This window comes from Lipophrys pholis (assembly GCF_963383615.2).
Source record: "Lipophrys pholis genome assembly, chromosome: 18".
Lineage (NCBI taxonomy): Eukaryota > Metazoa > Chordata > Actinopteri > Blenniiformes > Blenniidae > Lipophrys > Lipophrys pholis.
The window spans coordinates 26,698,986-26,714,788 of NC_137646.1; the positions used below are offsets into that span (position 1 = coordinate 26,698,986).

Consider the following 15,803-nt stretch of genomic DNA (forward strand, 5'->3'; position numbering starts at 1 on the left):
CGTGTATTAACCTGTCTCTCTCTCTGGTGTGTGTATTAACCTGTCTGTCTCTCTGGTGTCAGTATTAACCTGTCTGTCTCTCTGGTGTGTGTATTAACCTGTCTGTCTCTCTGGTGTCAGTATTAACCTGTCTGTCTCTCAGGTGTCAGTATTAACCTGTCTGTCTCTCAGGTGTGTGTGTTTACCTGTCTGTCTCTCTGGACAGGGTGGTGGTGGACGACGGGTCAGGTGAGGCTCACGTTTGGTTCTCAGGTGTTCTGATTCGTTCTCTGCTGGGATTGGCTGCTGCTCAGTGGGAGGGGCTTCAAAGGGCGCTGAGGGTCAAAGGTCACGTCAGAGTCTGTCCATGGGGGCGGAGCCTGGTCAGTATTACCTGTCTGTCTCTCTCTCAGGTGACTATATTAACCTGTCTCTCTCTCAGGTGTCTATATTAACCTGTCTCTCTCTCAGGTGACTATATTAACCTGTCTCTCTCTCAGGTGTCTATATTAACCTGTCTCTCTCTCAGGTGTCTATATTAACCTGTCTGTCTCTCTCAGGTGACTATATTAACCTGTCTCTCTCTCTCAGGTGTCTATATTAACCTGTCTGTCTCTCTCAGGTGACAGATGACCCTGATGACCTCATCCTTCACTTCCTGTTCTGCCTCTGCAGCAGTGATGTTGTTTGTCGTCCCGTCCTCCTCACCTGCAGGAATCGGACCAATCAGAGAGCAGAGGGTGACATCTTTTGTTGTTTACCTGTTGTTGTTTACCTGAGGCCTGTACTAGGAACCTGATCAACATGTCCAGGATCTTTGTTTCCTGGTTTACTGATCCTCGTTCCTACCAAGCAGGTTCTCAGCTCTCTGGTTCCTCCCAGACCGAGGTGTGCTCGTTCACCTGAAAGGGGCGGAGCTTGCAGCGTGTGACCAATCACAGAGGGAGAAACCCTGCAGAGCAGCTGACTTTACCATAGAGGAGCAGTTAATCTGAGATTATGAAGAATTCCAACCCATCCAGCAGCTCAAAGCAACACTGCTGCTGCAGCCAGAACCAGAACCTTCCTGACTAGTTAATGCTGACTTGGTGAGATTAGAGCAGATTAATTCATGGGACAATAGAACCGGAGTCCTGCACTTTATTCCAGCAGAACGGTTCCAGGCAGAGCTTCCTCACTGCTCTTCTTTTAGGTTCTGAGGTTCTGAGGAGGAGGTTCTGAGGCGGAGGTTCTGAGGCGGAGGTTCTGAGGAGGAGGTTCCTCCGTGTGAGTGTGGTTCCTGTTGGAATATTAATTCATCACCGTGACGACAGGAGAAGTTCTGCTTCCATTAATTCATGGTTCTGCAGTTCTGTCAGCGTCAGCATTATTATTAAGATCATTATTCCAGATCAACCCTCCTGGAACCAGAACCAGAACCAGAACCTCCTTCAGAGCCTCAGTGACCAGGATTTATTGGGTTCTGTCTAAAAGATGGTTCTAGATACGTTCTCCTCTCCTCTCCACTGCAGCTCAGAGCTGAACCTGCCCACCAATCACCATCAGTTAAGAATGGGCGGGGCATTTCCCAGGAGCTCTGATTGGTCAGGAGGCGGAGCTTTACCCTCACTGTGATCTTATCCAGAACATAACCTGCTCCGGAGCAGGTTAGACATTCAGAGTCAGTTACCATGGTGATTTATCCTGGGAAGAAGTGAACCAGCGTCATAGTACAGAAAACCTGAGTTAATCCTGAAGTTACCTGGATAAGAGAAAACCAGAGTTAATCCTGAAGTTACCTAGATAAGAGAAAACCAGAGTTAATCCTGAAGTTACCTAGATAAGAGAAAACCAGAGTTAATCCTGAAGTTACCTAGATAAGAGAAAACCAGAGTTAATCCTGAAGTTACCTGGATAAGAGAAAACCAGAGTTAATCCTGAAGTTAACTGGATAAGAGAAAACCAGAGTTAATCCTGAAGTTACCTAGATAAGAGAAACTCCAGCGTCGTACAGGCCTCAGCTGTTTACCTGTTGTTTAGCTGTTGTTGTTGTTTACATGTTGTTTACCTTCTGTTGTTTACCTGTTGCTGTTGTTTACCTGCTGTTGTTGTTTACTGGTTGTTGTTGTTTACCTGTTGTTGTTGTTTACCTTCTGTTGTTGTTTACCTGTTGTTGTTTACTGGTTGTTGTTGTTGTTTACCTTCTGTTGTTGTTGTTTACCTGTTGTTGTTGTTTACCTTCTGTTGTTGTTTACCTGTTGTTGTTTACTGGTTGTTGTTGTTGTTTACCTTCTGTTGTTGTTGTTTACCTGTTGCTGTTGTTTACCTGTTGTCTCAGAGCTGAAGACGTTCACTCGAGCAAACAGAGACTTTGTGACGCGGCTCGTTCGTCCAGTGCAGCTCACCTGTCTTCACCTGCACTCGTCCTCATTCTGAGGACCTGAAGGAGGACAGGGAGGACCAGGATGCTCGCAGTTTCCATGACGACAGGTCCTGGGTGTTGCTGTGTGAGAATCTAAAATAAAGTGGAAAACTACAAACATGGCGTCTCTGTTTTTTAGCGCCATTAAACTTTTCCCTACTGCCCTCTACTGCCCCCTACTGATCCCTACAGGTCCCTACTGGTCCCTACTGTCCTCTACTGGTCCCTACTGTCCTCTACTGGTCCCTACTGTCCTCTACTGCCCCCTACTTGTCCCTACCGTCCTCTACTGCCCCCTACTGGTCCATATTGTCCTCTACTGCCCCCTACTGATCCCTGTTGTCCTCTACTGCCCCCTACCAATCCCTACTGATCTCTACTGCCCCCTACTGTCTTCTACTGCCCCCTACTGGTATCTACTGGTCCCTATTGTCCTCTACTGCCCCCTACTGATCTCTATTGTCCTCTACTGATCCCTACTGCCCCCTACTGATCCCTATTGTCCTCTACCGATCCCTACTGTCCTCTACTGATCTCTACTGCCCCTACTGGTCCCTATTGTCTTCTACTCCCCCCTATTGTCCTCTACTGCCCCGTACTGGTCCCTATTGTCCTCTACTGCCCCCCACTGATCCCTACCGTTCTCTAATGCCCCCTACTGGTCCCCATTGTCCTCTACTGATCTCTTCTGCCCCCTACTATCCTCTACTGCCCCCTACTGATCCCTACCGTCCTCTACTGCCCCCTACTGGTCCCTAATGTCCTCTGCTGATCTCTTCTGCCCCCTACTGGTCCCTATTGTCTTCTACTCCCCCCTATTGTCCTCTACTGCCCCCTACTGGTCCCTATTGTCTTCTACTCCCCCCTATTGTCCTCTACCGATCTCTACTGCACCCTACTGTCGTCTGCCCCCTACTGGTCCCTATTGTCCTTTACTGCCCCCTACTGATCCTTACTACTACTTTCTACTGCCCCCTACTGGTCCCTATTGTCCTCTACTGCCCCCTACTGATCCTTACTACTACTTCCTACTGTCCTCTACTGCCCCCTACTGATCCTTACTACTACTTCATACTGGTCCCTATTGTCCTTTACTGATCCTTACTACTACCTTCTACTGCCCCCTACTGGTCCCTATTGACCTCTACTGCCCCCTACTGATCCTTACTACTACTTCCTACTGTCCTCTACTGGTCCCTATTGTCCTCTACTGCCCCCTACTGATCCTTACTACTACTTCCTACTGTCCTCTACATTTTTCAGCATTTGGAGGTCTTACTGCCATTTTTACATTGAAATACATCATCTTCACAGTTTGCCCCCTAGTGGACACACTGAAGAACAAGATGAACCAGAGTTAATCCTGAGGATAAACCAGAGTTAATCCTGAGGATAAACCAGAGTTAATCCTGAGGATAAACCAGAGTTAATCCTGAGGATAAACCAGAGTTAATCCTGAGGATAAACCAGAGTTAATCCTGAGGTTAAACCAGAGTCGTACTACAGACCTCAGTCTAAGTTAAGTTGACGTGTTCATGTCGTTACTCCAGTGAGGAAAACCAGACTACAGATGAGAACTTGAGAGAAACAACCTGCAGAAGCTCTAGGTATCTCTTTATTGTTGGAACTACAGTGAAGATCAAACAGACCAATGTGACATAAACAGATCAGAGCTTCAGATTGTTTCCATGACGACGCTGGATGACATCATCATCCTGAGCCAATCAGTTGCACTCGTTTCCTTTAACGAGGAAGAAGGTTCCGATGGCCACGCCCACCAGACCCAGAGTGAGACCGACTCCACAGAAGACCGTGGGTCCAACACCTGGCTGGGTCCGCTCAACATCTGGAGGGAGAGAGAGAGAGGGGTCAACATCTGGAGGGAGGGAGAGAGAGAGGTCAACATCTGGAGAGAGGGAGAGAGAGAGGTCAACATCTGGAGGGAGGGAGAGAGAGAGGTCAACATCTGGAGGGAGGGAGAGAGAGAGAGATCAACATCTGGAGGGAGGGAGAGAGAGAGGTCAACATCTGGAGGGAGGGAGAGAGAGAGGTCAACATCTGGAGAGAGAGAGAGATCAACATCTGGAGAGAGGGAGAGAGAGGTCAACATCTGGAGGGAGGGAGAGAGAGGTCAACATCTGGAGGGAGGGAGAGAGAGAGGTCAACATCTGGAGAGAGAGAGGTCAACATATGGAGGGAGGGAGAGAGAGGTCAACATCTGGAGGGAGGGAGAGAGAGAGGTCAACATCTGGAGGGAGGGAGAGAGAGGTCAACATCTGGAGGGAGAGAGAGAGAGATCAACATCTGGAGGGAGGGAGAGAGAGAGAGAGGTCAACATCTGGAGGGAGGGAGAGAGAGGTCAACATCTGGAGAGAGGGAGAGAGAGGTCAACATCTGGAGAGAGAGAGAGAGATGTCAACATCTGGAGAGCGAGAGAGAGAGGTCAACATCTGGAGAGAGAGAGAGAGATCAACATCTGGAGAGAGGGAGAGAGAGGTCAACATCTGGAGAGAGAGAGAGATCAGCATCTGGAGAGAGGGAGAGAGAGAGAGAGAGATCAACATCTGGAGAGAGGGAGAGAGAGGTCACCATCTGGAGGGAGAGAGAGAGAGATCAACATCTGGAGAGAGGGAGAGAGAGGTCAACATCTGGAGAGAGAGAGATCAACATCTGGAGAGAGGGAGAGAGAGGTCAACATCTGGAGGGAGAGAGAGAGATCAACATCTGGAGAGACTCCTATGTAGGCCTGCTCTCTGAGGACGACTCCAGACCCTGATCCAGAAGGGAACATACTGGGTCTGAGCTCCACACTGAGGGTCCTGGACTTCCTAACAGACAGTCTGTCTCCTCCGCTCTGTTCTACCCTCAGGCAGGAGGCTACGGGGTATTAAGAGCAGGACTACCACACTGCTAGAACCAGAACCAGAACCAGAACCAGAACCAAACCCCCTGGCACCGGCACCAGAGTGACCACTTTCACTTCACCTCATGTTCACAGACATGAGACAGACAGACAGACAGACAGGTGAGAGACAGGTGTGTGTGTGTGTGTGTGTGTGTGTGTGTGTGTGTGTGTGTGTGTGTGTGTGTGTGTGTGTGTGTGTGTGTGTGTGTGTGTGTGTGTGTGTGTGTGTGTGTGTGTGTGTGTGTGTGTGTGTGTGTGTGTGTGTGTGTGTGCTCCTACTCCAGAAGCGGGTCCACGGTGCGTTCAGGGCGACGTGGTGGACGGAGCAGCTGAACTCGTCTCCCTGTTTGGGGACGAAGTCCAGACGAGACGTCTGCCTGAAGGAACCGTCCTTGTTGGGAAACGGAATGTTGATGCTGGTTCCCTCGCTCACGTTCTGCCCGTTCCTGGTCCAGGTGACGGAGACGGGGGCGGGGTAGAACCCCGACACGTGGCACAGCAGGGTGTTCTTCTGGTCCAGGTCCACGTCGTCCCTCGGGTAGATGATGAGGGTGGAGGGGGGGTCTGACACACAGAGGACACACAGGGGTCACACAGAGGTCACACACACACACACACACACACACACACACACACACACACACACACACACACACACACACACACACACACACACACACACACACACACACACACACAGAGTTCACCTTGTTCCAGAGGAATGTCCTTCATCGCTTTACGAGCGATATTCAGGTTGCTTCTACAGACCTCTCTATTGCCCACAGCAAGTTCATAACCTCCAGGGTAACTGATGGGATCAATGAAACTGGGTTGAGGTGTGACTCCTTCTCCTTTGTCAAAGTCTGCGTACCAAACCTCTTCACCCTCCAACGTGTACATGTCCTCTGCTTCAGAGTCTGAACAGCCCCTGATAGCAAGGTCCTCATGTTGAACTGAAAACACACACAACCAACCAGTTAGTTTAGTTCAGTTCATTTGGTTGAACTAGTTTAGTTTAGTTTGATTTTGTTAGTTTAGTTTGGTTGGGTTAGTTTAGTTTAGTTTGTGTAGTTTGTTTACTTGAGTTTAGTTTAGTTTAATTTAGTTCAGTTAGTTTAGTTTAATTAATGAATTTGGTTAGTTAACTTTGGTTAGTTTAGTTTAGTTCATGTAGTTTGTTTACTTGAGTTTAGTTTTGTTTAACTTAGTTCAGTTAGTTTAGTTTGGGCTAGTTTAGTTTAATTAATGAATTTGGTTAGTTAACTTTGGTTAGTTTAGTTTAGTTTAGTTTGTGTACTTTGATTACTTGAGTTTAGTTTAGTTTGGTTAGCTCAGTTCATTTAGTAGAGATGGGTTAGTCTTAGTAAACAGGTCATAGTTTCATATCCAGATAAAAAAAGACTCTCACCTTCAGCAGAGACTCTGAGGACACAGGAGAGGAAGAGGAGCAGCTTCATCTTCACCAGCAGCTGTTAACTGAGTGAAGCAGTTAACTAGTTAACCAGTTCACCCGTTCACCTGTCAGGCTGCAGCAGCTCAGACAGAAACTGAGACAAACTCCTGCTGAGGCTGAGCTCCAGCTGCAGAAATCCTCCAATCAGAGAGCGCTGCTGTGATGACATCATCAGTGTCCGGGTAGAGAGAGACAGCCGCTGCGGCCAAAAGGAATCAATCAATAGATCATCAATAAACAGGTGAACAGAGAAGTTAGTGACGTCATCAGGTAGGAGACAACAGGTCAGTCCGCTAACTCAATACTTTATCACTGCTGAAGCAAGTAACTAAGTACTTTATAGAAGTATTTCTACTCCCAACAGCAGGATCAACCTGGAGTTTACAGAGGAAGAGGAGGAGGAGGAGGAGGAAGAGGGGGGGAGAGGAGCAGGAGGAAGAGGAGGAGGAGGAGGAAGAGTAAGCAGAAGAAGAGGAGGAGGAAGAAGAGGAGGAGGAAGAGGAGGGGGAGGAGGAGGAAGAGAAGGAGGAGGAGGAGGAGGAGGAGGAGGAAGAGGGGGGAGAGGAGGAAGAGGAGGAGGGGGAGGAGGAAGAAGAGGAGGAGGAGGAAGAGGGGGGGAGAGGAGGGGGAGGAGGAAGAGGAGGAGGGGGAGGAGGAAGAAGAGGAGGAGGAGGAAGAGGAGGAGGAAGAGGAAGAAGAGGAGGAAGAGGGGGGAGGAGCAGGAGGAAGAAGAGGAAGAGTAAGCGGAAGTAGAGGAGGAGGAAGAGGAGGAGGAGGAAGCGCAAGAGGGGGATGAGGAGGAGGAGGAGTTGGAGGAGGAAGCAGAAGAAGGGGAGGAGGAGGTAGAAGAAGAGGAGGGGGAGGAAGAGGAAGAGGCGGGAGAGGAGGGGGAGGAGGAAGAGGAGGAAGAGGGGGGAGAGGAGGGGGAAGAGGAGGAGGAGGAAGAGCAAGAGGGGGATGAGGAGGAGGAGGAGTTGGAGGAGGAAGCAGAAGAAGGGGAGGAGGAGGTAGAAGAAGAGGAGGGGGAGGAAGAGGAAGAGGCGGGAGAGGAGGGGGAGGAGGAAGAGGAGGAAGAGGGGGGAGAGGAGGGGGAAGAGGAGGAGGAGGAAGAGCAAGAGGGGGATGAGGAGGAGGAGGAGGAGGAAGAGCAAGAGGGGGAGGAAGAGGAGGAGGAAGAAGAAGAGGAGCAGGAGGAGAAGGGGGGAGGAGGAAGAGGAGGAGGAGGAGCAGGAGAAGGACGAGGAAGAGGAGGAGGTTACTGAGGAAGAGGAGGAGCAGGAGGAGGAGGTGGTTGAGGAGGAGGAAGAAGGTGTAGCAGGAACATGAAGAAGAGGAGTAGGAGGTGGAGGAAGAAGATGAGCAGGAGGAGGAAGAGGAGCAGCAATAACAGTCTTGCTGCTCTCTACCTAGTAACTGATGAGTCATCAGCAGCTCTCTCTCTGATTGGCTGCTGAAGCAGACGCAGGAAAAGAGTCGGTACTTTCCATGTGGCGTTCAAGTTCTCCAGGAAATCTCAGGCTCCGCCCAGAACCTGAGTGTGAGAGCAGGAACTGCAGGGTGAAGCTCTGCGTTCCAGACGTACCTGAAGGCAGCGTGACGTCAGAGCTTCATGGTGAAAGAGGAAGTTAGACTTGGAAGAAAACAAGAGAACAGAGAACGAAACTGTGAACATGATGAGACTCTTCCTCCCTCAGTACAGCAGCACTAGTGTAGAACATGTTGATTCTACTGATCCTCTGTGTTCTAGTCCTGTTCTAGTCCTGCTCTGTCCTCTATTCTAGTCCTGTTCTACTCCTGCTCTGTCCTCTATTCTAGTCCTGTTCTACTCCTGCTCTGGTCTCTGTTCTAGTTCTGTTCTAGTCCTGTTCTAGTCCTGCTCTGTCCTCTATTCTAGTCCTGTTCTAGTCCTGTTCTACTCCTGCTCTGCCCTCTATTCTAGTCCTGTTCTAGTCCTGCTCTGGTCTCTGTTCTAGTCTTTGTTCTGGTCTTTGTTCTGGTCCTGTTCTAGTGTTTGTTCTGGTCTCTGTTCTAGTCTTTGTTCTGGTCTCTGTTCTGGTCCTTGTTCTGGTCTTGTTCTGGTCCTGTTCTGGTCTCTGTTCTACTCTTTGTTCTGGTCTTGTTCTGGTCTCTGTTCTAGTCTTTGTTCTGGTCTCTGTTTTGGTCTCTGTTCTGGTGTTTGTTCTGGTCTTGTTCTGGTCCTGTTCTGGTCTCTGTTCTACTCTTTGTTCTGGTCTTGTTCTGGTCTCTGTTCTAGTCTTTGTTCTGGTCCTGTTCTGGTCTCTGTTCTAGTCTTTGTTCTGGTCCTGTTCTGGTCCTGTTCTGGTCTCTGTTCTACTCTTTGTTCTAGTCCCAGTTCTGGTCTTGTTCTGGTCTCTGTTCTACCCTTTGTTCTGGTCTTTTTCTGGTCTCTGTTCTGGTCTCTGTTCTAGTCTTTGTTCTGGCTCTGTTCTGGTCTCTGTTCTAGTCTTTGTTCTGGTCCTGTTCTGGTCTCTGTTCTACCCTTTGTTCTGGTCTTTTTCTAGTCTCTGTTCTGGTCTCTGTTCTGGTCTCTGTTCTAGTCTTTGTTCTGGTCCTGTTCTGCTCTCTGTTCTACTCTTTGTTCTGGTCCTGTTCTGGTCCTGTTCTGGTCTCTGTTCTACTCTCTGTTCTAGTCCCAGTTCTGGTCCTGTCCTGGTCTCTGTTCTACTCTCTGTTCTAGTCCCAGTTCTGGTCTTGTTCTGAACGACTGAGGACACAGAACAGTCTGGTGCTCTGCTCTGACGGAGTCTGCCTGGTAACAGGTGACCCAGCAGGTCATGTGACCTCCTGGTATTTAAAGAGTTTCCCAGTCAGACCGAGTCAGTGTTTGTCAGGTGAGCTCAGGACCATGGCTTCACCCTTCATCAGGCTGTCCCTCCTCTTCCTCAGCCTGTACACTGCAGGTAGGACCGGCACACACTAATACACACTGGTACACACTGGTACACACTGGTACACACTGGTACACACTAATACACACTGTAATACACACTGAGACACACTATACATATTAATACACTGTGTGGTAGGACCGGCACACACTAATACACACTAGTACACTCTGATACACACACTAATACACACTTTGATACACACACTGATACACACTTTGATACATACTCTGATACACACAGTAATACACACTTTGATACACATACTAATACACACACTAATACACACTTTGATACACACACTAATACACACTTTGATACACACACTAATACACACTTTGATACACACTAATACACACACTAATACACACTTTGATACACACACTAATACACACTTTGATACACACACTGATACACACTTTGATACACACACTAATACACACTTTGATACACACACTAATACACACTTTGATATACACACTTTGATACACACTTTGATACACACACTAATACACACTTTGATACACACACTAATACACACACTAATACACACTTTGATACACACTTTGATACACACACTAATACACACTTTGATACACACTTTGATACACACACTAATACACACTCTGATACACACACTAATACACACACTAATACACACTTTGATACACACACTAATACACACTTTGATACACACTTTGATACACACACTAATACACACTTTGATACACACACTAATACACACACTAATACACACTCTGATACACACACTAATACACACACTAATACACACACTAATACACACTTTGATATACACACTAATACACACTTTGATACACACACTAATACACACTTTGATACACACTTTGATACACACACTAATACACACTCTGATACACACACTAATACACACACTAATACACACTTTGATACACACACTAATACACACTTTGATACACACTTTGATACACACACTAATACACACTCTGATACACACACTAATACACACACTAATACACACTTTGATACACACACTAATACACACTTTGATACACACACTAATACACACATTAATACACACTCTGATACACACACTAATACACACACTAATACACACACTAATACACACACTAATACACACTTTGATATACACACTAATACACACTTTGATACACACACTAATACACACTTTGATACACACTTTGATACACACACTAATACACACTCTGATACACACACTAATACACACACTAATACACACTTTGATACACACACTAATACACACTTTGATACACACTTTGATACACACACTAATACACACTTTGATACACACACTAATACACACACTAATACACACTCTGATACACACACTAATACACACACTAATACACACACTAATACACACACTAATACACACACTAATACACACACTAATACACACACTAATACACACTAATACACACTTTGATACACACACTAATACACACTTTGATACACACACTAATACACACACTAATACACACTTTGATACACACTTTGATATACACTTTGATACACACACTAATACACACACTAATACACACTTTGATACACACACTAATACACACACTAATATACACTTTGATACACACACTAATACACACTTTAATACACACACTAATACACACTTTAATACACACACTAATACACACTTTGATACACACACTAATACACACACTAATATACACTTTGATACACACACTAATACACACTTTGATACACACACTAATACACACACTAATATACACTTTGATATACACACTAATACACACACTAATACACACTTTGATACACACACTAATACACACACTAATATACACTTTGATACACACACTAATACACACTTTGATACACACACTAATACACACACTAATATACACTTTGATACACACACTAATACACACTTTAATACACACACTAATACACACTTTGATACACACACTAATACACACACTAATATACACTTGGATACACACACTAATACACACTTTGATACACACACTAATACACACACTAATATACACTTTGATACACACACTAATACACACACTAATATACACTTTGATACACACACTAATACACACACTAATATACACTTTGATACACACACTAATACACACTTTGATACACACACTAATACACACTTTAATACACACACTAATACACACTTTGATACACACACTAATACACACACTAATACACTTTGATACACACACTAATACACACTTTGATACACACACTAATACACACTTTGATACACACACTAATACACACACTAATATACACTTTGATACACACACTAATACACACACTAATACACACTTTGATACACACACTAATACACACACTAATATACACTTTGATACACACACTAATACACACTTTGATACACACACTAATACACACACTAATATACACTTTGATACACACACTAATACACACACTAATACACACTTTGATACACACACTAATACACACACTAATATACACTTTGATACACACACTAATACACACTTTAATACACACACTAATACACACTTTGATACACACACTAATACACACTCTGATACACACTCTGATATACACACGAATACACACTCTAATACACACTTTGATATACACACACTAATACACACTTTAATACACACACTAATACACACTCTGATACACACTTTGATATACACACACTAATACACACTTTGATATACACACACTAATACACACTTTGATATACACACACTAATACACACTTTGATACACACTCTGATATACACACTGATACACACACTAATACACTCTAACTGTCTCTGGTACTTTCAGATGGGTTCCCGAACTTTGTAGTAAGTCGATGTGTGTTTAACTCCTCTGAGCTGAAGGACATCGAGTACATCTACTCCTGCTTCTACAACAAGTTGGAGATCGCCAGGTTCACCAGCAGCCTGGGGAAGTATGTTGGGTACACGGAGTACGGAGTGAAACAGGCGAATCACTGGAACATTGATCCCTCTGAGATTGGTCAGAGGCGTCTTCAGAAGGAGAGTTACTGCAAACACAACATTGGAATCTGGTACAGCAACGTTCTGTCTAAATCAGGTGAGTTTCTGTGGAGCTGCTTCACACTGAACTTTAACCTTCTGTGTCTTAGTGAGTCTCCCCCTGGTGGTGAGACAGAGGTACTGTCCCAGTGAGTCTCCCCCTGGTGGTCAGACCGAGGTACTGTCTCAGTGAGTCTCCCCCTGGTGGTGAGACAGAGGTACTGTCTCAGTGAGTCTCCCCCTGGTGGTCAGACCGAGGTACTGTCTCAGTGAGTCTCCTCCTGGTGGTCAGACCGAGGTACTGTCTCAGTGAGTCTCCCCCTGGTGGTCAGACCGAGGTACTGTCTCAGTGAGTCTCCCCCTGGTGGTGAGACAGAGGTACTGTCTCAGTGAGTCTCCCCCTGGTGGTCAGACCGAGGTACTGTCTCAGTGAGTCTCCCCCTGGTGGTGAGACAGAGGTACTGTCCCAGTGAGTCTCCTCCTGGTGGTCAGACCGAGGTACTGTCCCAGTGAGTCTCCCCCTGGTGGTGAGACCGAGGTACTGTCTCAGTGAGTCTCCCCCTGGTGGTGAGACTGAGGTACTGTGTCCCAGTGAGTCTCCCCCTGGTGGTGAGACAGAGGTACTGTCTCTGAGTCTCCTCCTGGTGGTCAGACCGAGGTACTGTCTCAGTGAGTCTCCCCCTGGTGGTGAGACAGAGGTACTGTCTCAGTGAGTCTCCTCCTGGTGGTGAGACAGAGGTACTGTCCCAGTGAGTCTCCCCCTGGTGGTGAGACAGAGGTACTGTCTCAGTGAGTCTCCCCCTGGTGGTCAGACCGAGGTACTGTCTCAGTGAGTCTCCCCCTGGTGGTGAGACAGAGGTACTGTCTCAGTGAGTCTCCTCCTGGTGGTGAGACAGAGGTACTGTCTCAGTGAGTCTCCCCCTGGTGGTGAGACAGAGGTACTGTCTCAGTGAGTCTCCCCCTGGTGGTGAGACAGAGGTACTGTCTCAGTGAGTCTCCTCCTGGTGGTGAGACAGAGGTACTGTCTCAGCTCAGAGGTCTCATGGTCTCCGCCCACTGAACATAAATATTTGTCTTGGTTCTGTTCAGACTCCAGACCGGTTCCTGGGTCTGGTCTTCAAACAGACTTGGTTTCAGTTGGTCCTACCCGGGTCTCTGATCCTGCTGGTTCTCGTTCCAGAGAAGCCCACCGTGAGGATCCACTCTGAGACGCCCCCTACTGGCGCCCATCAGGCCATGCTGGTCTGCAGCGTCTACAACTTCTACCCCAAACTCATCAAGGTGACCTGGCAGAGGGACGGACAGGAAGTCACCCATGATGTCACTTCCACCGACGAGATGGCGAACGCAGACTGGTACTACCAGGTCCACTCCCACCTGGAGTACACACCCAGGTGAGTCCCATCCCAGGACCAGGTCCAGGTCCAGGTCCAGGTCCATGTTGGTTCAGTCACTATGGTTGTTTGTGTCAAACAGGTCTGGAGAGACCATCTCCTGTGTGGTGGAACACGCCAGCCTGAAGGAACGTCTGGTCACAGACTGGGGTGAATACACCTGCCTGTCTCTCACCTGTCTCTCACCTGTCTGTCTCTCCTGTCAGTCTCTCACATGTCTGTCTCACCTGCCTCTCTCACCTGTCTGTCTCACCTGTCAGTCTCTCACCTGTCTGTCTCACCTGCCTGTCTCACCTGTCAGTCTCTCACCTGTCAGTCTCTCACCTGTCTGTCTCACATGTCTGTCTCACCTGCCTGTCTCACCTGTCAGTCTCTCACCTGTCTGTCTCACCTGTCAGTCTCACCTGTCTGTCTCTCACCTGTCTGTCTCTCACCTGTCTGTCCTTCAGATCCGTCCTTGCCAGAGTCTGAGAGGAACAAAATCGCCATCGGAGCTTCTGGACTGACCCTGGGTCTGGTTCTGTCTCTGGCTGGTTTCATCTACTACAAGAGCAAGACCCGAGGTCAGAACCAGGTTCTGCTGTCAGGAACCAGTTCTTTTGATCAGGAACCAGATTCTACTGGTCCAAAACAGGTTCTACTGGTCTGAAAACAGTTCTACTGGTCAGGAACCAGGTTCTACGGGTCCAAAACCAGGTTCTACTGGTCAGGAACCAGGTTCTACTGGTCATGAATCTGTTCACCCAGTCAAAACCAGTTAAACCAGTCAGGAACCAGTTCAGACAATTCTAAGTGTTCTAGGATCTGTTCCCTCTGATCTGTGACCTTCTCTGTGTTCAGGACGGATTCTGGTTCCAAGAAGCTGAGTCAGGATCCTGATCTGGTCCTGGTCGTGGTTCTAGTCCGGGTTCTGGTCCTGGTCTTTGCTCCAGTTTCTGTCTCAGAAGAAAAAAATCATCTGCAGCTTTAATTTGCTTTGTGGTCTCTGAATCTGGTCCAGGTTCCTGCAGTTGGTCCTGGATCAGGTCTGATGTGGATTCTGGTGGACCAGTTCAACTCTGCTCTGAAATCTTGTGTAACCCGACTCCTCTGGTTCTCTGACTGTAACCCGACTCCTCTGGTTCTCTCATTGTAACCCGACTCCTCTGGTTCTCTTCAACTGAAACAAAAATAAAAGTAAAACTCTCTGATTCTGGTTCTTCTTCACTTCAACACCACCATCCAGTGAGAACCGGTTCCAACCAGTTCAACCCAGAGTAAACCAGTTTCTCTGGTAACGTCCAGTTCCTCTCTCAGCCTCAGTGGAACCCAGTGGAACCCAGTGGAACCCAGTGTGAACCCAGTAGAACCCAGTAGAACCCAGTGTGAACCCAGTGGAACCCAGTGGAACCCGTCACACTACCATCTGCTTTACTTCCTGTTCCGTCTCTGTCGGCAAGTCACTTTAATTAATACTCTGATTACTGAGGAGGAAATACTTTTCATCAACAGTGCAGCAGCTCCTCCACCCTTCAGCAGCTCCTCCACCCTTCAGGAGCTCCTCCACCCTTCAGCAGCTCCTCCACCCTTCAGGAGCTCCTCCACCCTTCAGTTGTCTCAGTGAGGTCAGAGTGATGGAGAAAGGAGGTGGAGGAGCTTCTTTGTATAACGACACGTATCAATGCAAACAGCCGTGGTTTGACTCTGTT

The 15,803-nt window shown here is 47.3% G+C and overlaps 3 protein-coding genes across 12 annotated transcripts in view; 2 read left to right on the top strand and 1 right to left on the bottom strand.

Moving 5' to 3' along the window:
• Positions 1 to 2,495, top strand: part of ctc1 (CTS telomere maintenance complex component 1) — a 14,705-nt gene extending 12,210 nt beyond the window's left edge. For 6 of the 10 annotated variants that reach the window (XM_080486257.1, XM_080486264.1, XM_080486259.1 and 3 more), the window contains 3 exons: positions 206 to 392; positions 602 to 719; positions 2,297 to 2,495. In XM_080486257.1, coding sequence (XP_080342383.1) covers positions 206 to 392; positions 602 to 719; positions 2,297 to 2,394 — 403 coding nt within the window. In that variant the 3' untranslated portion in view covers positions 2,395 to 2,495. The remainder of the gene's footprint in view (positions 1 to 205; positions 393 to 601; positions 720 to 2,296) is intronic. The other 4 variants (XM_080486260.1, XM_080486261.1, XM_080486265.1 and 1 more) reach the window with 2 other exon arrangements.
• A 1,463-nt stretch (positions 2,496 to 3,958) lies between these two features.
• LOC308123679 (RLA class II histocompatibility antigen, DP alpha-1 chain) lies at positions 3,959 to 7,103 on the bottom strand. Its single transcript, XM_080486287.1, has 4 exons — positions 6,694 to 7,103; positions 5,993 to 6,238; positions 5,565 to 5,849; positions 3,959 to 4,226 (listed from the first exon to the last, which is right to left on the bottom strand). Exons 1-4 carry the CDS (start codon positions 6,740 to 6,742, stop codon positions 4,105 to 4,107), a joined length of 702 nt encoding a protein of 233 aa, XP_080342413.1. The 5' UTR covers positions 6,743 to 7,103; the 3' UTR covers positions 3,959 to 4,104.
• A 1,286-nt stretch (positions 7,104 to 8,389) lies between these two features.
• On the top strand, positions 8,390 to 15,305 carry LOC308123680 (H-2 class II histocompatibility antigen, E-S beta chain-like). The gene is made up of 6 exons (XM_080486288.1): positions 8,390 to 9,659; positions 12,507 to 12,779; positions 13,902 to 14,115; positions 14,198 to 14,265; positions 14,565 to 14,678; positions 14,956 to 15,305. The coding sequence occupies exons 1-6, from the start codon at positions 9,605 to 9,607 to the stop codon at positions 14,979 to 14,981; spliced, it is 750 nt and encodes a 249-aa protein (XP_080342414.1). The 5' UTR covers positions 8,390 to 9,604; the 3' UTR covers positions 14,982 to 15,305.
• The last annotated feature ends 498 nt before the right edge of the window (positions 15,306 to 15,803 follow it).

Excerpts from the sequence above, each read along its gene's own strand:
- LOC308123679 (XM_080486287.1), bottom strand. The coding sequence starts at position 6,742 with ATGAAGCTGCTCCTCTTCCTCTCCTGTGTCCTCAGAGTCTCTGCTGAA. Across the intron at positions 6,239-6,693 it reads CCTCAGAGTCTCTGCTGAAG|TTCAACATGAGGACCTTGCT; the intron begins GTGAGAGTCTTT and ends GTGTGTTTTCAG. Across the intron at positions 5,850-5,992 it reads GGACATTCCTCTGGAACAAG|ACCCCCCCTCCACCCTCATC; the intron begins GTGAACTCTGTG and ends TCTGTGTGTCAG.
- LOC308123680 (XM_080486288.1), top strand. The coding sequence starts at position 9,605 with ATGGCTTCACCCTTCATCAGGCTGTCCCTCCTCTTCCTCAGCCTGTAC. Across the intron at positions 14,116-14,197 it reads CACCTGGAGTACACACCCAG|GTCTGGAGAGACCATCTCCT; the intron begins GTGAGTCCCATC and ends TGTGTCAAACAG. Across the intron at positions 14,679-14,955 it reads CTACAAGAGCAAGACCCGAG|GACGGATTCTGGTTCCAAGA; the intron begins GTCAGAACCAGG and ends CTCTGTGTTCAG.